Source organism: Elaeis guineensis, chromosome 1 (assembly GCF_000442705.2).
Source record: "Elaeis guineensis isolate ETL-2024a chromosome 1, EG11, whole genome shotgun sequence".
Lineage (NCBI taxonomy): Eukaryota > Viridiplantae > Streptophyta > Magnoliopsida > Arecales > Arecaceae > Elaeis > Elaeis guineensis.
The window spans coordinates 13243555-13265020 of record NC_025993.2 but is presented as its reverse complement, the minus strand read 5'-3'; the positions used below and the strand labels follow the sequence as shown (position 1 = coordinate 13265020).

Genomic DNA, 21466 nt, shown 5'->3' with positions numbered 1-21466 from the left:
TTCCATAGATTTGTTTTCACTAAAAACCAGCCAGCCAGAGTAGGAGACCACATCGCACATACATCATACAGATATGGAACTTAAGAACATTTTTTGTGTGGTGGGTTATCTTCCTATCAGCATTGGCCCTGCACTTGGGTTGATGTAACAAGTAACACACTGGGGAGAACTAGTTTGTTTTTCCCGCCAAAAAAATCCAAAGACTCCTGTTGGCAGGGCCGTATTATTCTAAGAGAAATTCTTTGTGCACCGCTTGCGATGATTGACTTATACACGGAGCCCAACAACGATATAAAAAAAAAAAAAATTTATCCGACCCCACACACGAGCTAATCACCGTACATGATACATGGTGCACACGTTCGCACACCTCACGCGGTGCACAAAGAATTTCTCTTCTGGGAAAATGATTTGGACCCTCCAATAATCCACAGGAACGATACTCTGGGCACAGTTGACGCTGGCCATCTTTGTGGATAAGCTGACCATCCTTGCACACGTGGAGCTTAACATCTTCCAATCCACTGAAGATTCTACACATTACAGCAATATTTTGATAGGCAAGCAGTCAGATTGTTTTACCGTCTCAACCAGTAACCGCATAGCTGAGGCATTCGGCACAGCAGCACAAAGCATATCTTCCCTGCTATTCAAAGTGCCAACAAGGCTTGTTCACATTGGATTAGTTTGAACAGATTTGAAATATGAAATAACTTTTTGAATAATATCATCAATATCACCGTACCATTCCCCTTGATGAAAAGCAAACTCCAGCCAACAGCAGCCCTAAACTGACAAATTAATGTAGTCTGGCTGTGGTGACTGGCTTAAGGATCATGAGGGGTTACATGTACGTACATGAAAGCCAAGATGTCACCAACTTGAGACATCATATACCCCAACAGCAATTTCTCTTGCAATTCTATATATCAAAATGAAGAAGGATGAAAAAAAATGCTATCAGGTATCCCAGAAAAAACTTTGATCATGTTGTACATGCTTTCCCTGGCAACTGATAAATTTTATCAATATCTACAATAAACAGATGCCCAGGGAAGAACACTGGCGAATGCTTTCAGATTATCAGAAGTTATGTTATTGCTATACATGCAGCTATATACCAGTCCAAATAGTGAATTACATACATTGGAATGGTGAATATTTTATCACCGCTTACAATAAAAACAACTATTGCATGACTGCTCTTCGTGCTCGAGTCCTCCGGGCCTGGGGGAACAAAAAGTTCATCAACCTATATGAGGGACAGACAATGGAGAAAAAATAATCCATAAAGGTACCAGTCTGCAAGACTTACAATGCATATGCTTTCATCCACTACATCTGATACAGCACTTTTCTTTACGGCAACTGCTGGCACTGGTCTCTTGCTCTTTCCTTTGACAACCCCTGGAAGTACTCAATTTAGGAAGAGGATTAAGTGCCTGTTTGTGAGAGTATGTTCTACATAATAATCCTTCAGTAGGCTGATTTTTTTATTATCAAATTAGCAGTCTAAATAAAACATGTTTCTTTAAAACTTTGACATCATTTTCTCCAAATAGGCAAACAGCGGCCATTACTACTTTTTCCATATCAACTCTTGACCCTCCCAACCTTTTATGCTAACAAAGATATTCTAAATTACATGCATCAGAAAACCAAAATAAATACACCAAACTTAAAAAAGTAATTTCGGATATTCATAGGCTCTCCTCATATTGTAAAAGCAAAGATTCACTGTATTTACCATCCTCGCTACGCATAGGGCACATGATGAGCTAAGGTTGTCTCTGAAAATCGTATTTTCCACCAGTTCGACAAAGACTTTAATTCCAACAGGGGCATGACCCACATAAGCACTATATCTTTTGCCCACAGGCCTCCTTCACAGAAGCACCAGTGAACCTAGGAGTCATCTCATAAAAAATAAAAAACAAAAGAAAACAGAAACAGATGGACAAGCACAGCCTTTCCCCCAAAGGCCTTCCTTGTGGAAGCCCTCGTGACCATAGGAGTCATTGCATAAAAAATGAAGACAAAAGAAGATGGACGGACAAACAGGCAGACAGAAACTATGGCAATATTGAAATGGGTATATTTCTCAAAATACAGTTTTTGACTTAGTAAAGTCTTGTCTCCTAGGCAAACCTCATTCCTGGTCAAATATCACCCTAATCATCAATCTAGTTAAGATGAATAAGCTAACTTTTACCAAAGAAATAAACAAAAATGTGCTTAAAAAAAAGATAGGTCCGCTAAGCTTACATGAAAAATGTACCATTAAGTTGACAGTTGGAAACCTTTTTAGTAAATGAACTAACCGAATTAGCTAAATGGTCCATTACCGGTAGAAGAGGAGGCTGTTTTGTTTGAATTTCCCGTTCTTTCATCCAGAGTAGTTGATCTTTCTTCATTAGTATCATCTTGAATAAAACGAGTCACATCCTCAAGGCTACTGCCAGACAAACCTGACCTATAAACATTTGAAATTAAAATTTAAAAAAAAAAAAAAAAGGATACGGTGAATCAATCAAGTTGCAACAGAAAATAATAAAACTTTATTAAACAGAAACAGTGAAAATGTTGCCTGTAGAAATGGTGCAGGCTTACCAACATCAGATAACATTCTTTTATACATTTCCCAAAGAAACAACTACAGAATGACAAATCAAACTGCCATCCTTGATGGAAATCAAGATCTTAAATCAAGTTAGATGCAAATACTGCAGGAAAGATGACATTAAGTTTCTCCAGTAGGTTGATCCAACTTAGGCTGCTGAATGGAGGCAATTTAATTCGTGCTTTATAATGCATCCATATTGTTATTAGACAGAATGTTATCTTTTTAATCCAACTGCTAGCTGTATTAGCTGGAGGCTACAACTGTAGGGGCATTAACTGAGTATGACACCAAGAAGACTAAGCCCAATTATCTGGAGTTGCATTCATTAAAACCACTCAATATACACAATGTCACATGATGGCAATGTAACGTGACATCTTGATTTCAAATTTTGATGCAGATGCTGAAAGGTTATTGAAGAAAGTACTTGATGGAGGCATAATACATCCACCACCACAAGCATCACATTCAAGATGGGGTTGGCTATAAAGCATGAATTAAATGAAAGCGGCTCTAGGGATTATTAAGAAAGAAATAACATCTCACATTAACCTGAGTTAATGGACCAACAGTTTATGCCAAAAAAAAATCCAAGGCCAGCTGACAGGTGGTGAAGCTACAAAAAGAAGGGGCACTAGCAATGATAAATAAAGATGATGCCCACTGCTATTACCAGTTTGTCCACACAGGGACAACTAATATGTTTATCTGCTTGGATGTGTTAGTCAACTCAAACAATTAGTTAGCAACAATCAAAACCAACCTTTAAACAAAGATAAGTACATAACAAATTGTATTATGTTAAACTAGGAAAAAAACATGTCAAGCATTCCATATGGGATGTAAGACTGCTTGTTCTCCAACAAAATCCTTGGAAAAGGAAACAAGCAAAAGAAAGATACAAAACAATAATCATACAGGAAAAAGAAGGTATATTTGCTCACCAATTTCTAGGCTGAAAGTTGCACATATCCTGCATAATCCAATGGATTCACATTAGCCAACTGCCACAAATAGAAAAATCAAAATGCAGATAATTCCAGGCGGACCTTCTCTATCAAAGTTGCATCATCAATGGCTTCCCACCTCTCATCTTCCAAGTGCGCTAGTTCCACATCCCCGTTATCATAGGTGATCTTGAAACCATAAAACATTATAAACACCAGATCAGCTCATACAGGATTACTTAATAAATGAGACATTTTACTTAAAATTAACTCATACCCTAACATATCAATCCTATCTTAAGAAATAGAATAAATTGTAAATCAAGGAGAAAGTGTAATTCTTTGATGATGTGACTATCTAGTAATTTGGGCAGCAATGCGTTATAAAATCTTAAAGACCATAGCAACTCCATTAGATCTATGCAAGCAATAACAATGTTACTTTAAGTTCCTTCCTCCAAATAATGGTGGACAAAACCCACAAATTTACTCCATAAACATTGAAAAAGCAAGTCTATACACAAGACATGACAAAATAGGTAAATGAATTGCACTTCATTGAGACTGATATACAGGAAGAAGTAAGATCCAGAAATTAATAAAGTTGTACAATTTGTCGCGAAAGAAGCAGGCTCTAGATCTGAGTGAAATTATCTCACAAGTCACAGCCATTTAGATTTCTACAGGCATTCAGAGATGGCTAGACTGGATAATCTAATCCAACAAATTACATGTCCTTCATTTGAGAGAGGCCAAATCAAATATCATGGGGAGAAGAACAAGGAGCCATGAATTCAGCTGCAACACTGAAGCACAGTGAAATTTTGATCAATAAACTTATGGACATTTAAAGAGAAGTTACATAGTCTATTGAGGTCCAAGGGGCCAACCAGCAAAACCTAGTCTCCTATCACTTATGGAACAAAGCCCAACAACAAAGCTCATCCATTAGAAGTCAATCATTACAAATTCAACATTTCAATTTTGGAAATTAAATGCTTTACATGAGTCATAACAGATCTGCCAAGATCAAGATGGCCTAAATCAAGGTTCGCTGTCTTAATACCAATCCTATCCTATTACAGTATCCATACACAATACAGCATGAGGCAGTATGGTGTACCAAGTGTTGATACAGTATGAGACTGCATACTGGTTCAATATGGTAAGCCTGGTACTGTACTGACTAGTACGGCAAACCTTGGCCTATATAATACAGCATTCCTAGCCTTTTTCAGCAGCTCATCAATGCAGGACTTATGGACATACCCAAATGCAGGTCTTTTTGCCCTGTTAATAAATGACTGATGTTTTCTGCACTGTCAGATTATAACATTGCATATAATCTACAAAGATATTGTATATAAAGACGTTTTAAGGCTTGAGAAGGATAAATTTTCACCTGAGCCGATTTTTACCCACATAAAATCCAAGAAAAATGAAAGCAAGGAAATCTAAACTAAATTGGAATACCTTGATGCCTCGACTCTTAGTGCAAATACAGCGGTAAGCAGAATGAGATACAAGTGCTTTCTCCCAGCAAATCGAATAGTTAGAAGCGAAAACATATAGAGAAACCCCAAAAAAATTGTTAGAAATCACTACCTAGCTGTCACTTGCACTACAATCCTACAACTAGATACATATATTTGTTATATTAAAGCCTGAATACTGGTGAATACAGCAATGCACTGTGAAAATGTAGAAAGTACAAATTCTATTCACTCATTACCTTGTAGTTACCGTTTTGAGAATCATATGAATCAACCATTCCAGAATTATAACTGCAGGAATTGATGGTGGTGGCATTAGGAGGTTGATTAAATATGCAAGAATTTCATGTGGATTATCATTTATTTTAGGCTATTTTAGATTCTCACCACATATCAATTGGAGACCAAACTCTGATCCGGTGTCCGACAAGCATTTCCCCTGAACCGCCAATTTCCTTTGCAGAATCATAAAATCAGTACACCAACAACAACATAACTATTGAGCTCTGGACTAATGCAAAGAGCACATGCCATACCATTGAATCCATACAGCATTTTAGATTTGTTTTTGAAGCTTTATTTGGCTCCGTGGAAATTTTTGTATTGGTATTATCCCTCTGCTTTGTCACCAGAGAGTTGCAATCTCTAAGTTCAGCCTCACCGGACAGAATCTGTGAATCTGGAAATGATGGTCTTGTGCTAGCAGAATCACATGAAGACAATTGCTCATTTCCCATGGCAGGATTAGCAAATTCAGGAGATAAATTTGTGTTCTCATAAATAGCAGAATTCTCATGGAGCAACTCTGTTGACATTAAAGAAGTAGCAGAGAGCAAACTCATGTGTTTTGCTTTAGAGCAAACTTTTGGTGGGACTAAATTCTTAAGTCCTTTTCCAGTAGCAGAAACTTTTTCCGTCTCCACATTTAATTTACTTGGTAAAGAATCAAATTTCTTTTCCCGAGGTATATCATTTGAGATGCTCTTCTCAACACCCAAATGCCGAGCATCTTCCTGAGATCTACATTGCTTAAAATCAGAACTAGGATGCTGTAATGCGGCAAAGAAACACCTTGGTTAGAAACCTAGAATCTTTGGTTCATCAATTTAATAAGATATAAAAGAAATACGTAACGGTACTAATATGCTACCTGAGCAATATAAGACTCAACATTATCAAGGATCCTCCTCACAAAACCTTCATCAATAAATTCGTCGATAGGAGAAGAAACCTAAATGGCACATTACAAAAAAAAAAAAAAAAAAAAAACGAAAAAGTAAAAGAAAAGAAGAAAAAAAGTGAGTCATAATACAAACAAAAGTTTAAATATGCTGAACAAAAATCTGTTTACTGCTTACCTCTCTACAACTTTTTCTGTAATATGATGATGGAAGCAAAACTTGACATGCTGTACCTAATGAAACCTTGCAGCGTTGACTTAGTACTTTTACTGTGACCAGACCAATTTTAGAAATGACATGCAATTTCTGTGCCAGGGAATAATTCAAGTTACTTATCAAAATAAAGGACAACATAAAAGTTAAAGGAATTTTTGGAAGAAAGACGAGATGTTACTGAAGTAGTTTGAGCATCAACAGCATCCTCAGCATTCTGAATGGCACGAAAAATGCCCAGCAAATTTGATATGATTTCACAGGCATCATTCTTATTGCCATTGGCAAAGTCTAAATTAACCAACACTTGCAAAATAACAATCAAAGGACTGCCAAGAAAAGAAAAAATAGATAAGAAATTTAAGATCATCAGGATCCAGCACTTAAAATCTCCAACTTGGCATTTTGCAAACTATCCCTCCACAGAACAAAGATATGAGAACAATATCTTACCTGCAAAACTCAGCATAAGCATCTTCATCATGACAATTTTCTGAAGGAAAGCCATGATCATGAGCAAGAATGTGGATTAAGAAAACCACAATATATTCTGGATAGCTTGTCATTGTTCCTCCAGCTGTATCCTTTCCTAAGATTTTCTGATGCTTCCAAAGTTTTCCACCATTGTTCTTTAGAAATTCAGTGAGGTGTTTCAGAGACTACAAGGATTAACGAAAGATGAGACTCGAAGCTCTCAGTGACAAAGTCAACAAAAAAAAAAAAGAATAAATTGGGTTTTATCTAAAAGAAGAAACCTACATCAGTTCGGATATCTCCAACATAGTCCATTGAAGCCAACGCAAAAGCACAAGCATATCTATTTGGGATTGCATGTTCCTTTAAAAGATTATGTATTTTGAACAGGAATGACTTGCGAACTGCAGGTGAAGGATCCTGGAAACCATCAAAGACAAAGAACCTTAAGAAAACAAATGATACAAAAAGAGTAGGAAAAGTGTTTCTCATGGAGTGAAGTTCATCTAGAAGAAAAGAACATTTTCGCAGATAAGTCAGATGGTTGACATGTTCCGCATTCTTATATTAGAAACTAATTAAAAAACACAAATGTGATCAATCCTGTTTATGAAATGACCAAAACTACATATCCATTAACTCATTTACGTTATGAAAGAACCCGTTCTTGAAATCAAAGAAGAGAGCATACATTATGATGTTTGGCTTGTTAGATGCATTAAACTACATTAGGAAAAGAAGAACGGTAACGCGAGTTATTCAAACTCTCTTGAAGGAAAGACACAAGCATAAGAAACAAAGGATAAACCTCATAAATTCTTCTGAAAGATTTAGTGATATAAGAAGTATCACATGAAAACAAGAGACCATGAAAAAAGGATGGAGGAAAAGGCCTAAGTTAACATGAATGGAGGTTGCAAAAAAATGGAAAAAGTTGAAATAACATCAGAGATAGCCCTAAATAGGAATCCTCGGCAAAAAAGGATCCATAAAGCAGAACCCGACAGACACCATAACACTTGATGGTTATGATAATAATTATAGAACAACCTTTGCTGAGGATCATGAATTGCAATGTCGAATGTATACAGAGTTTTAGTGTTTGCTAGCATCAAAATATCCAATCATGTTAAGCCTTGACATCTGTGTAAACACAAAATATTGCTTGAATAGAGAAAACATCTCTCTTCAAATGATTGTGGAAGGAGTCAAATTATAGTGTGTATAATTTCCATAAAAGCTGTAACCTAGTCGAAAAAGCAAGCACTTAACATGAACCTATCTACATGATACACAAGAACTTCATATACACCCATTCATGATGCATTGAAGAGCTGTGGGTTGTCAATTACAAGAGCTTTTTAGGTTATTTTTCAACTTCCATATCTTTTCCCATTTTTGTTTAATTCAGCTTTAGTGGGTCTCAATGAGTGAATAGCTAAGATAAATGTTCACCAAGCCATACTAGATGGTTAAGCCAGGTTCGATGCACTATTGGAAAATGCACAATTGCAGATGGCATCATGCATCTCAGGCTAACCTGCTTACCTCAACCCACTATTCCTACATCAGCCTAGTCAAGGTCAACAGAAAGGGTCGTAAAGAGTCATTTCTTTTCTTGGCCATGCTCAATCCATTGGCATGAAGCTACCTTAATACTGAAAGCCACATAAACCATTAATAAGTTGGTTAAAAATGGGGTAGTGATTGCTGCTAATGGAACAGTTTGTGTTACAGTAATTGCCGCATTATGGAGGCCCGGAGGGTACTTTAGCAAGTAAGAAAGTTTAATTAGCTTCGTTTCTTTAAATAAGGAATTTTGAAGGTTGACAAAAAGAAAAGGTTGATAAAAATCTTCCACCAAAAAAAGGATTATAAAAAGAAAAGGCTTTTTCCACCTTGCTAGTAGGCCCAGTGCCCCCCACTTCTCTCTTCTCTGCCCCTCTTTCTTTCCCTTTTACCATGTTTCTTTCACATTCTTATATGATATCCTGTTTTTCAGTGAACTTGCTCAAATTTGCTTTAAATCTGATATACTGCTATTAATTGGCATTCAAATCCTAAAATTTCTCCTTTTCTTGGCTAAGTTTGCTATCTTTTGATCGATAACACACAACTGAGTCTTTATTTAAGATGTATTGCATGTTAAGTCAGATTATGTTAAGTCACATGAACTAGAGATTTTAATGCTCATTTATCATTTGATTCAAGCTTAAATAAGCTCCTTATTGAGCTAAACCAAGCTCCTTTTTTTTGTAAGCTTGAAGTGTTAAAGCTTGGCCCAAGTTTTAAAAGCATTTGAAAACATTTTTTGAAAGAAGTGGGAAACTATTTGGAGTGCACAAAATGAGAAACATGGGTTGTCTATCATTTCCTGCTTAACCAAAAGTTTTTTTTTTCCCCCGCACAAATGAGCAAAACATAGCATCCAAAACTATATGGTTAGGTTGGCAAGCTCAAATAAGACTATTACTAAGCTAGGACCAGATGTTCATGAGTAACTGGACTTGTTTGCAGTCTTGGATTTGTTTGTCAAATCATCCATACCTTAGCCCTCAAAATTGCTACATGAAAATTGTTTGGTGAAATGTGCAAATCCCATCTTGTTGCAAGCCGAAGAACAGATTTTGCAGCAGCCAATCTCAGTTGAGCCTTGTCATTTTCACTGCACTCAATAGAACATCAATGAGAAAACTGAAGAAGCATAATTCATTTGAGAGATTGTCTCCGAAAAGGTGAAATGGAAATTTATACAAATAGAACTTTAGGTCATATCCTGGAAGCTCCATAAAGTCGATACTCATAAGATTAAGTTTAGATTATGATGCGGACAGGCTGTCAAACATAAAATTGATGAAGGCATGGTACCAGTTTATTATGTTGTTAGAATGAAATAGCCAATCAATGTCAGTTGCCCAGGTATTATTCCGCTGATACTTGTACCATATAGAGAACAATTGAGAACGAACAATATTATAAAGACAAGGCAACTAAAGTAATGGCTCATTCATAAGTTATGGCAAAATAAGATGCCTTTGATAATCAATAAAAGAATATAAGTTAATAGTGAATAAGCCAGACGTTATTTTCTTTTCATTTTTCTTTCGGATGAGATAGATCTGTTAAATGTTACCACATTCTATAAAGAATTTTCTCCAGAAAATAGAGCATGGAAGATAACTTGGCAGCTCAAGAGAATACATTGTATAAACTATTTAGTGGACTTGAGACTTGAATAGTTTTTTAAAAAAATATATTAAAGAAATGAACAAGATAAATGAGATGATTAATTCAAAAATTTCAGTTCAGAACAAAGCATAAACCAATTTAATTTAGTAACAATATGCTACATTACATGGACCTGGGTTCATGTCTCTGGTGTGTGTGTGCACACACTAATTTTTGGATCCACTCAACATCTAAGAATTTATTGTTACAGAGCTGTTCTCACGTGTCATACCAATGTCCATGTTTAAGTGTCTAGTGTGGGTACTTTAGCCTAAATTGAAGGGTCCAAGAACATAAGCCACAAGGAATGTGATTTATTCAATACCAACAGCAGATCTATAAAAATACAAAAATTGTACCAACAACATTAAGATCATAAGTCAACAAGACTAATGGTGTGTAAACCAAGGACTGGCATGGAAACCCTTGCCAGTGCATGCTATACGTCATCCATCGTGCCAAGGCAAGGGCAACACAAGGAACAGGTGATTGTGGAGGTATGGGGTAAATGGGTTGGTGCCAGCCCATATTAGCTTGTATAATATCATGAGGGTCCATCTGAAGTACTCAAACTAGTATCAGCACCGGATGAAAACCCCTCAAAGTCTCACACACCTTTCCTCCGTCCTTTCCTTCATTTTTTGTCATTTGTTAGAGTGGTTTATCTACCAGTCTTTGTAGCATAAACTCAATTTTATACTCATATTTTTAATTATCACTACAAATAATAACTAAATTAGGAAATTATGTTTATTTAGGAAAAAGAAAATTTGTTTACACATTGCATTCAAAACATTGTTATATAAGCTAATAAAATGATGCACACATGTCATATCACCATTAATGACATATATCTTGATCTTTGACATAGGATACTATTTGTTGATTCAAATCTTTTTTCCATTTTTGCTTAATAAAACACTAAGCAGCATAGAAATTTAAATTTTTTTAAATTAAAATAAAAGAAGTACAAGAAAATGTGCATCTTTTTATACCTATAAATGCAAAAAGAAACAGCAAAGCGCCCACAGCTAGTGCCACACAGCACATGGAACTTTAAAACTTGTAATAAATATGATTAATAATCTGACAACACATACATCAATCAGACAGATTGTCAACACACCTTAAGATGATACCACTCATGATGCCATTTCCAAGAATTATGTCTGATAAGATATTTAAGAATCCCTTTATCTGATGTCTCACATGTGTTACTTGATGTGGCAATAAACTCCTGACCAATGCCTTCAGTCCATAAATCTGGAGCAAATTGCACGAGGTCAAACCAAATGCAGTGTAACTATATGGTTAGGTCTAGAATAATGCAAAATATATCACTACTTAAAGAATTAATGTACAACATGTCGAATATTAAGATATCATATCAAAAAAAAAAAAAGAGCAGCTAATGAAGAACAGTAGGAAAGAACTACTAAATTCGTAGACACAAAGAAAATCATCTGGCACATGCAAAGGATTTCCAGGCAACAATAAAATTTGAAAATAACTAGCTTCGCAGAAACTGAGCTAATGAGTGACAAAAGAACTTTAAAAAAAAAAAGGGTTTCCAGTGACACTCCAGTATTTTTTTACCATTAAAACAAATGGTTGGTTGCAACTCAAGAAAGATGTGACAGAGAATGAACAATATAAACAAATGGTCAGCTGCAACTCAAGAAAGTTGTGACAGAGAACAAGCGCTATGATATCACTGCAGATTTAATTTTTTTTTAAAAAAAAAAACTGTCATAAATTTTGAAATGTTTTCATTATGGATCAAAAATGAATTAAGAACACTAAGCTTATTAAAGGTTCTTGACTAAAAAGCAAATAAATATAGAAACAAGAGATTAAACACCATCATGCAACAGGAAACACAAGACAATGATAAATAAATAAGCAAATACAGAGAAATTCAGAAAATTCAAAGGCAAAGTATGGATTACTGATGAATTTTTCAACTTTCAGGACATTATGAACCGCAAATGGCAAATAATTAGACCTTGATCCACTATATATGTCAAGCAATTTTATTGTTTGTTCCCGTACAATTCAAAAAAACTTTTGGTTGACCACAGCAATGCATCTTCTGATGGTGATGTCCCAATGGTAAAAAGTGAACCGTCCACTAAGATCAGCAATAGATTGACACATCTCAAATTGTAAGTCCCATGGTTTTCAAAATAGCCTCAGATGGTCATTTTGGGCTCTAGCAGTCTAGATCAAAAATATGAATTCCTAAAGACTGGCAACTTAAGAAAAAGGTACAATAATACAGGGATGAAAAAAATACATATGAGAAGCACACTGAACTTATATGCACTCCAAAACACCACCAAAAGGCAAGCACAATAATTCTTCAAGATATAGTAAATATGAACAGGGAAGGTCTGTGCACCTCCTTGGCTCTTGAACTCCACTATGACAAGCATGCTCCGCTTTTCCACTTCCAAATTTATCCTTAGCTCCTTTGTTTTCTCAATCTTAAACAATTTAAACATGAAGACTAACAAAAACACTAATTATTTTCTCTAGACTCTAGTCTGTCTCTCTAAATCATGGTTTGATGAGAATTCTAACTAAATGTGTCTAATTGAATCATAAGATTAAAACCCACTATGTAACAAATCTCATGCATTACCCTAATTTAAAGTACCATGTCCATTGCATTGATGGAAAAAAAATCATCAATGGAATCATTTGCCAATTTGTGCATATGATGGTAAATCATGTCATTAGAAGTGTCCATGAAATGCTCTTTCATTACATGCATATGATAGAATTATAGTCATCCATAAGTTAGCCATGTGCATTGCACATGCCAAATGCTAGTAATGAATAAAGGTGACAAAAATTATTTAACAACTTACCTTCAACTTGCACAATGAGCTGCCCACAGAATCACTGTTGTTGGATATCTGCACAGGTGATGAAAGCACTTACACAAGTACCAAATGGTAAAATCTCAAACATTTTTCAAGGATGCAGCTGGTTGAACAAGAATAATGATCCTACTATCGTTCTAAAATAAAATGTTGCCTAAGAATATCATACAGATTGAGACAGCTTACTTTCGAGGAGCAAAGAATGTCATGAACAACGAAATGCATAATTTGTTCTTCATATAGCTCATAAGTTGATGAAGAATATTGTGAAATACAGCCCAAAGACTGCAACAGAGTCGAGAAACTCGAGATATTGTAACCATCATGCAGAGATTTCATGACTTTCTGCATGCAAATAGTAGAATTAAAATAACAGATTTGTATCCCAAGAAGAATTTTAAGTGTTGCTTGCATGCCAATATCAAAAGAAAGTAAATTTCACCAAGGAACCAGGTAAGAAATCAAGAAGCTTTTCAGGCATCAACAATGAAGTAAAATAGACAAAGACCAATTTCCTGCAACCGTAACAACAAATTTTCTATCCTAGCTGTTAAGTCTCAGAGTTTCCACTATCCCCACGAAACTCTATGATGGAGATACTAATCGAACTATCCTAAATTCCACATAAAAAAGGATATTCTGTCATTTTAAATTTCTTGACCAATATGGTGCACATGGTTGACTGCACAAGCACATCAAGAAGTGCATAAAAGCAAGAACTAATGCAATCATGGCTCAACATTTTTTTCTCCACCAGTGTATCGCTGGATGATATTTATTAACTCAGAATCTCTGAGAACACCCACAAGTTGAATAGTATTATTTGGTTGAATTACAAATGTAGTACATGACATGTATATATTTACACATGCTTTTTTATGTCTATAACCATAGATATATGCATGCATATGTATTATTGTATTTGTGTATATATGAGCATATGTATTCATATGCATGGATGCATGCATGTAGAATATATGGCTTATACATAGACATAGTTTAAAGTTCCATTTTGCATGCACGCATCCATGTGTGCGTACATGTACCTATAAATAAATATAACCTCTAGTTACATTTTAATCACAATGTAGAAATTGGAGTTTAGCATAGACCCCTAGAAGTTCATAAGAATAAAAAAGACACATATTGCAAATAAAATCCTCTTACAACTTGGATCAAATATAAAATCAGATGGACAACTGAAAATGAAGGATCTAATGATGTCTACAATGCAAGGAAAAATTGTATGTCTTGTTCCAAAAGACTGTTGTGGTAGGAAGGTGGCTGAGAGGTTTCCTGGTGCCTAGGTCAGAGCACAAAAGTCAAGGCAGACTGAAATCAATATATTCAAAGAGAAATATAAAAATTATAATTCAAAATACAAGACAAAAGATATCAAAATAAGGTGGAGGCAACCAAAAGATCAGTACCAAATTGGTAATATTAATACCAGTCCACAAATCAATCTCATCCTCCATGCACAAACATGATCCAAAACATTAAGAATATTGGCCGTCTGCCTAAGCGACTGCTTAAGAAGCTATATTTGACACATTTGTACATAGGAGTGACATGATTAAACCCTCCACTAATCCCTTTAGATACTTTGAAGAAAAGATGGCACATTCAAACCCAATTAGGTTGGGCGCCACTGCAGTTTCCCGTCTAACCTAAAAATTGTCCTTACCTCCAGAACCACCTTCCCTACTTACATTACGGAGGACTGAACTTCCATTATTTACCTCGACTGCCACCCTCCTCAAACTTATTGGCCGAAACCGCCCCCCCACCCCATCCCTACCTCATTCTATCTCCTTTGACCATTAAAATTTAAACCTATAGTATGCATCGTCCATGATACAAGCTTTCCCCCATATACAGAAACCAATTGAAACCCAGATTTGAGTTATTTCAGGTCAGCAACTAGGTCTGGTAATGGGAAGATGGGAGTTGTTCAACCATCCACCAAACATGGCCTAGGTGATGAACATTAAAGAGAGAGAGAGAGAGAGAGAGAGAGAGGAGAAACCAGAAGGAGCCCAATTGTGGGTTTGGTTGTATCAGATCAGGTGAGAGGGAGAGGGAGGAAGGCAACCAGAAGATCTATTTCATCCATGGTAGAATGGGTTTAGAGAATGGGATGTCTGGGTGGTTGAATTCATGCATGTCATAATAGTTTTTAGTTTTTCCTATATAATTATTTTTTTTTAGCTTTAGCATTTTTATTTCTTAAAATTCCAATAAAACTTGAGTTAGGCATGTCTTTGTAGTATCCAAACCCAATCAAAATATGATTATGTCCAAGTTGAGTAGTTTCCAATCCATCCCGTTTAACCTGAATAAAACCTGACCTTATTGCCAACCCTAGCTGGAAATAAGATGTTGAACTCCAAACCCAATCAAAATACAACTATGATCGAGTTGAGTAGTTTCCAATCCATCCTGTTTAACCCGAATAAAAACTGACTTTACCCAACCTTTTTGCCAACCCTAGCTGGAAATAAGATGTTGAATTATGCCTATAAAACTTGTAAATTTATAGCATGGCAAAAAAGCCAAAATGGTGAGCAACATAGTAAGCCTACAAGATTAGATATTGTAACAGATAACAACTTAGGTGGACATGTGGTTAAAAAAACAGTTAAAAGAACATCAGAGGAAGTGCAGGGATTGCTCCGATACAAAGAGGCAAAGAGGATTATGGGTTTTATAAATACGTGAGGTTAGAAAAGGGAAAGACTTAAGCTATTTGGATGAAACTTATGAGGAATGATTTCAAAATAAATAAATAAATAATAACTTGCAAAGACAATGATGTAGCCATCTGGAGAAACGATAGGCAAAGAGGGATCCATGGAGCTAGCCCAAAATAGTTTAGAAAAGGCAGATGGTCATATATTTAGTTTCTAACTTACCAACACCATTTGTCTTGCGTCTTTGAAAACGTGAAAATGCAACAAACTAAAGGATTTTCTTGCATTGCTCCTATTAAGAATTTACCATATAGAAGGTCACATATTTTGCTTCCAAATGACATGGAAGATGCACCGTAGTTAAAGGTTGTAAATGCCCTTAAGATTCAATTCCTACCTACTTGTTTCTACAACCTTGGAAGAAACATACCTGTAAAATTACTATATTTTTATCCTCACCAATGGTTTAAACCTAGCAAAGGAATGACTCCATTGTTTTCCCTTTGAAAACTCTATATAGATATGCCTTCAGAATTACATTATTATGACCAAAATAAGACCAAAACCTTCATGCCCTTTCCTCTGTAAACTCTATACAGATATGCCTTCGAAATTACATTTTTATAACCCAAATAAGACAAAAACTTTCTTAAGTCTGAGAGCCAGACCAAAATAAATATGGGCATTCAAAACATCTTGTCCAAATTGAAATCAGTTCATCATTAAGTGCAATTATTTACAAAAAAAAATTTAGTATTTCAAAATCAAAACAACCTAATGAATTTTAAACTAAAATTCAAATATATTTGAGGGTTTTTTTGCCACACCCAATGAAGTTGAACCTTATGATTCTTGTCAATGTTATCAATCTAAATGTATAAAATATTCTTGTTAATGTTATAAATCCAAATGTATAGAACATTGATTCAATATGAATAAGGCATAATATCTCTACCCACTCATGTACACCTTCTAAAGCTTTCACACCACATTTCCAGCAAACAGCGTGTCATGCCATGTTGCCTAGACAATCATGTCCACCTCCAAAATTCCATGTTAAATACATGTCTAATCAGATATATGTTTACACAAACACACAATTGGGTACTTATCAAATTCTTTAATTACAGCTTTTGACTTTTAGAGTTTGGTGGAGAGTTAGATTCCTTCAACAATGAGTTCAGCCCTCCAAATTGATGTCAATAGTGGGCCGGTATTCTTTCTAGAGATTGGTCGATGATGCAGTTATTGAAGTAATATTGTGAAATGTACTATATCATCAAGCTATTTTGGAACTTTTGAAGAGAAATTTGTTTAACACGCCCCAAAAATCCTTAACAGATAATCTCTTTTGATGCTATCTTTCATATAATATTAATATATAGTATGGTTAAAATAATTTTTCCCATGTATCACAATATCTAGTGTCAAACACTTGGATATCTCCAAATCATCCCTGATGATGGTGTTAAGTTAAATAAAAAATTTTCTTGAGTCATGGATAAAGTAGAATTTCAGATGAGTGGCTCAACAAGAACATACTATGAACAAGCTACATAAATGAATAAAAACTATATAAGTTGTTTATTAAAGGAAAGGTATAGCAAAGAGTACTATGAAATGAGGTCATTAAAAAAAAGCCACAACATTGAGATATTTTTGAGAGAAAAGGGTGGGAGACACACCTGCATTATAATTATCACGGTCCAAATTCTTGGAGATAGACCATCCAAGACTCAAACCCAGAACCTCCTGTTGCTGGGCAAAGGGGTATAATCATTGAGGCAATTCTCAGTTTGTTGCAAGATTGAGATTTTTAACCTATTATCTCAGCCTATGCTAGAAGACAATGCATGACTCGTCCACTATCTATTAGCACTATGACCTCAACATAGAAACTTCAAAAAATTACATGATTCACAATAACAAGTTTATTATAGTAACTTCGGCATTGTAGAAAGTTTAAAATTAATCGAAATGGCTACACCAGTCTTCAGCTTTCATAATCAACATATGATCCATCAATTCTTGACAAAGTTCTGCGGTTGGTTCTTAATAAGAGATCGACCCTCCATAATATTATTGAATAAGAGCCAATCATGAAACTAAAGAGCCAATTTGCAGGTGAGTCATCTCCCACTTTTATAGAGATATAAAATAAAATGGCATACAATTTCGTCATGTCCCGCATCCAACAGAGATATTTAGTAAACAGAACAGGCTGAGTTAAGAAAACATAAGTATATGATGTTTAGAGTAACTATAGGAGTAATGCTGATAGAAGCCCTATGAAGCAATCTGTTTCTCTTGATCATAGAAGCTTGTTAGCTTAGTGATGATGATCAGGTGAGCATGTGCAATTGTTGCGTAGGGACATCTAAGAAAAACTACCCCAATATCAAGGGACTTCATCATTGTGAAACAGCCATTAACAACCTAGTTTCAAAAGTTTCTTAAATTCAATAATTTCGGGCAACGAAATAAAGTTGGAATAACTCTCTAGACAGTTACTGAGACCCAATATCAGTTGTGAATTGTTTTAAACAGGAAATCCTTTCATCTTCTTTTTCCTGCTTTTAGTGGTAGGAAATGTGATGGATGGAATTCAACCAAATGAGGTAATGGTCATTTGGTTAAGGGTTCAATAGTGGCTTTTTGCACTTAAATATACAATACTAAGTAAATTCATGCTTTTGTCATTCTAATAAATAATTTTATAGACCACCATCATTAAGACCAAAAAAAGGATAAGTTTATTAACACTAACTACAGTCATATTACCACAGTAAGGTGAAACTGAAAAAAACCATAAAGTGCTTCATGATGGTTTAATGAACTATAACCAAAAAACTTCTCCTGACCAATTTTATGTTGATTGTGAGCCAAGACCATAAGCAAAAAGAAATAAATGACCTTTTTGTGTTTGGATTGTCTAATAAGAACAGAAAACAACATAACAATTGCTTTAAAAATTGCTTTAACAATGAATGAAATCATAGCAACTGTAAACCTATCTTTCATATCACTTATCATTTAACCCTATATAAGTATTAAAGAATAGCTTGCCAAACTGCACACTGAACTTGAAAATATGAGAGATAATAATTGTATATGTACGACATAAAGATTTATATGGCAATTAGTAGCAAAGATGCAGTTGGCTTAAAATGGCGAGATACCTCACATAAAGTGGAAAAGATAGAATCAGCAGAAGCATGGAATAGGGAAGCAATTGCAGAAACAGCATATTTGGATTCAACACGAGTTCCTTCAAGACATCTTTTCTCTAAGAATGGGTATATATCACTGCAAAAAAAAAAAAAAGAAAGAAAGAAAGAAAGAAATCAAACAAACTATCAGAATGATGTTATTACCAAATTAGGACAGGAATTTGTCTGATTTAGTATATATATCTAAGAAGAAACATGCAAACAAAAATTTCAGATGGTTGTTCCTAACTTTAAAGTATATATGCTCCACATCAATCTTACTATAATAATTTTCTCAAACGGCATCCATAAGGCAGTATTATTATAGAGCATAAAAGGAGATCATAATTAAAAATAATTGGCAAAAATGAATTGGTCTCCTAATTCATACTCATTGAAAATAGTCGTTAAGAAGAATAAAAGCACGCTAAATTTCATTAGTATTTAAGAAACAACATCAAAAAGATTAGGAATAATAGGCGTGTATCTCTACAAGCAAATAGCATTCACATATAGAAATGGCACATACTTGGGCAGCATCTGATTGCAGGACAACCCTGGAAAGGGTGGGTGTCTTGTTACCCTACAAAACAACCGGATCTTTTGACAAGTTCTTAGGCCAAAGGGATGAGATTCACTTAACTGGCTTCAAGAGATTTCACTGGGAAGGTCAAATAAATTTCACCTATGGGCTCATGTTGGAGTTCTTCTTTCATCTTTTCCCTTTTTTTATAACTTAATCCTCATTTAACCCTTTAGCATTTCCAACTATTGTGCAGTAGTGACAGGAATGACAAACCTCGCATTATCCAGCATGCAAAATGCTGCCTTAGACATCAAAGAATAGCACAAAGTGCAAGGAAATAATGTATGATGAGTCATCACATGCACGTTACATCTAAATAAAGGGAAACATGCATGTTGACATAGTTGATGCACTTTGACAATCATTTTCATCTGTATGCAGACAACACATAGAAGGAGTCACAACATCATGGTACAAAGGACATTCACTCAAACAGCTATTTTTCAGAACGTTGCTTGCATCAAAAAATGAAAATTCTCCAGAGGAACATATTTGCAAGTTTTTGAGCTTATACCCACTTATAAAGGAAAAAAAATGCAGTTGTACCAAAAAAAAAGGGGAAAAAAAAGCAGAACTAATAATGGTGCCTTCTCCAAACCTTCAATTCTCCATAATTCTAGGAGTTTTATTATCACATTCATGGCATTAATATTAACAATTTTCATTAAATTTGAGCATAAATGTGAGTTGGGAAATAGTTAACAGATCATTTGGGATAAATAACGGCACCAACATTTGTGCAGTGCAAATCCTCTAATACCTTTTACCTGAGCTTTAGGAGAACATAACGACCTGCCCTGGCTAAAATCTGAAGAATTTTTTCGCTTGACAAGGTGACCTCCTCCGAGAACAACTTCAGCAAGTATTCTTCTGACCCCCTTAGCAGTGATGGGAATATTGTTATAATAATCTAAATCAGAACAAGTTAAAACATTAAAATATGCAAGATTTGCCATTGAAAATACATACATGAGATACCAGTGTTGTATAAGCATATACCAAAACAATGCACAACATAAAAAACACAAGCCAAAGTTAAGACTATTTGGAAATTGGAATGAAACCTAGATAGCAAACAAGTTCATCATATCTGATGACAAGAGAGAACATTGTAAGTTTCAATCAAAAGATCATAACTGTTAACATCATGCCCCCAGAAAGATAGAACCACATGTTCAGTTGAAAACAAACTATGGACTATATCAATATGTTGCAACAGGAATTACTAGTATATATTGACATTACATGGTCTAAATCTGCAATAGTTAATTCAAACATGTTTTTTGGCTTTTTCATAGTACATTCCTTGTCATCTATCAGGTGCCAAGTTTTTATCTTATCGTGCAAGTTCATTTCGCATAGAAAACTTCACAAGCTTCCCATGCATAACTAATTAACCGTTCAGTTAAATCAGAAACATATCATGCATATATATTGAACTAGGAATACTAAAATCTGAAACAGCTATATTTTCAAATATGTGCATGTGAGACCAACAGAGTAAAAGGAAAGAAAAATCAACTTGGTATAATTATGAGTACTAAAGCAAAGGTCTGATAAAGACAGGCTCAAAATTCTGTACAATGGATAACAGGGGAGTAATCAGCATTTGATGAAGTAATATAAGAAAGGCTTAACTTAATGAGGCCAAGCTAGATCTAGCCATTATATTCACAAAAGGAGTTGACCCATAGGCAAGATTCAAGGTATCACGTAGTGGTGGTCTTAGAAGTTGGAACTTGTGCCAGTGAAGGAGACAAGCAAGTCAACGTTAGATGAATAATGGCTTCTTCATTATCACACCTTAGTTTCAAAAACAGAAATTAATTTTGGTAGCAAATGGTTAATTGACATGATTTTCACAACAATAAACACCAACATAAGCTTTCAGCCCAAGCATTTCACTAAAAGGGATCAAAAGAAACTGATTC

At 35.0% G+C, this 21466-nt stretch overlaps 1 protein-coding gene across 2 annotated transcripts in view; it reads right to left on the bottom strand.

The window, feature by feature from the left end:
- Positions 1-945: 945 nt before the first annotated feature.
- LOC105038055 (sister chromatid cohesion protein PDS5 homolog B) overlaps positions 946-21466 on the bottom strand; it is a 41561-nt gene continuing 21040 nt past the window's right edge. The window contains exons 13-32 of one of the 2 annotated variants that reach the window (XM_073250792.1): positions 20303-20445; positions 18920-19046; positions 13234-13392; positions 13033-13080; positions 11286-11422; positions 9479-9596; positions 7217-7351; positions 6911-7116; positions 6639-6786; positions 6422-6550; positions 6214-6294; positions 5600-6112; positions 5451-5518; positions 5303-5354; positions 5044-5058; positions 3673-3759; positions 3568-3596; positions 2346-2473; positions 1316-1407; positions 946-1227 (exon numbers count right to left, since the gene is read on the bottom strand). In XM_073250792.1, the coding sequence (XP_073106893.1) occupies positions 1189-1227; positions 1316-1407; positions 2346-2473; positions 3568-3596; positions 3673-3759; positions 5044-5058; positions 5303-5354; positions 5451-5518; positions 5600-6112; positions 6214-6294; positions 6422-6550; positions 6639-6786; positions 6911-7116; positions 7217-7351; positions 9479-9596; positions 11286-11422; positions 13033-13080; positions 13234-13392; positions 18920-19046; positions 20303-20445 (2454 nt within the window). In that variant the 3' untranslated portion in view covers positions 946-1188. The remainder of the gene's footprint in view (positions 1228-1315; positions 1408-2345; positions 2474-3567; positions 3597-3672; positions 3760-5043; positions 5059-5302; positions 5355-5450; positions 5519-5599; positions 6113-6213; positions 6295-6421; positions 6551-6638; positions 6787-6910; positions 7117-7216; positions 7352-9478; positions 9597-11285; positions 11423-13032; positions 13081-13233; positions 13393-18919; positions 19047-20302; positions 20446-21466) is intronic. The other variant, XM_010913746.4, reaches the window with a different exon arrangement.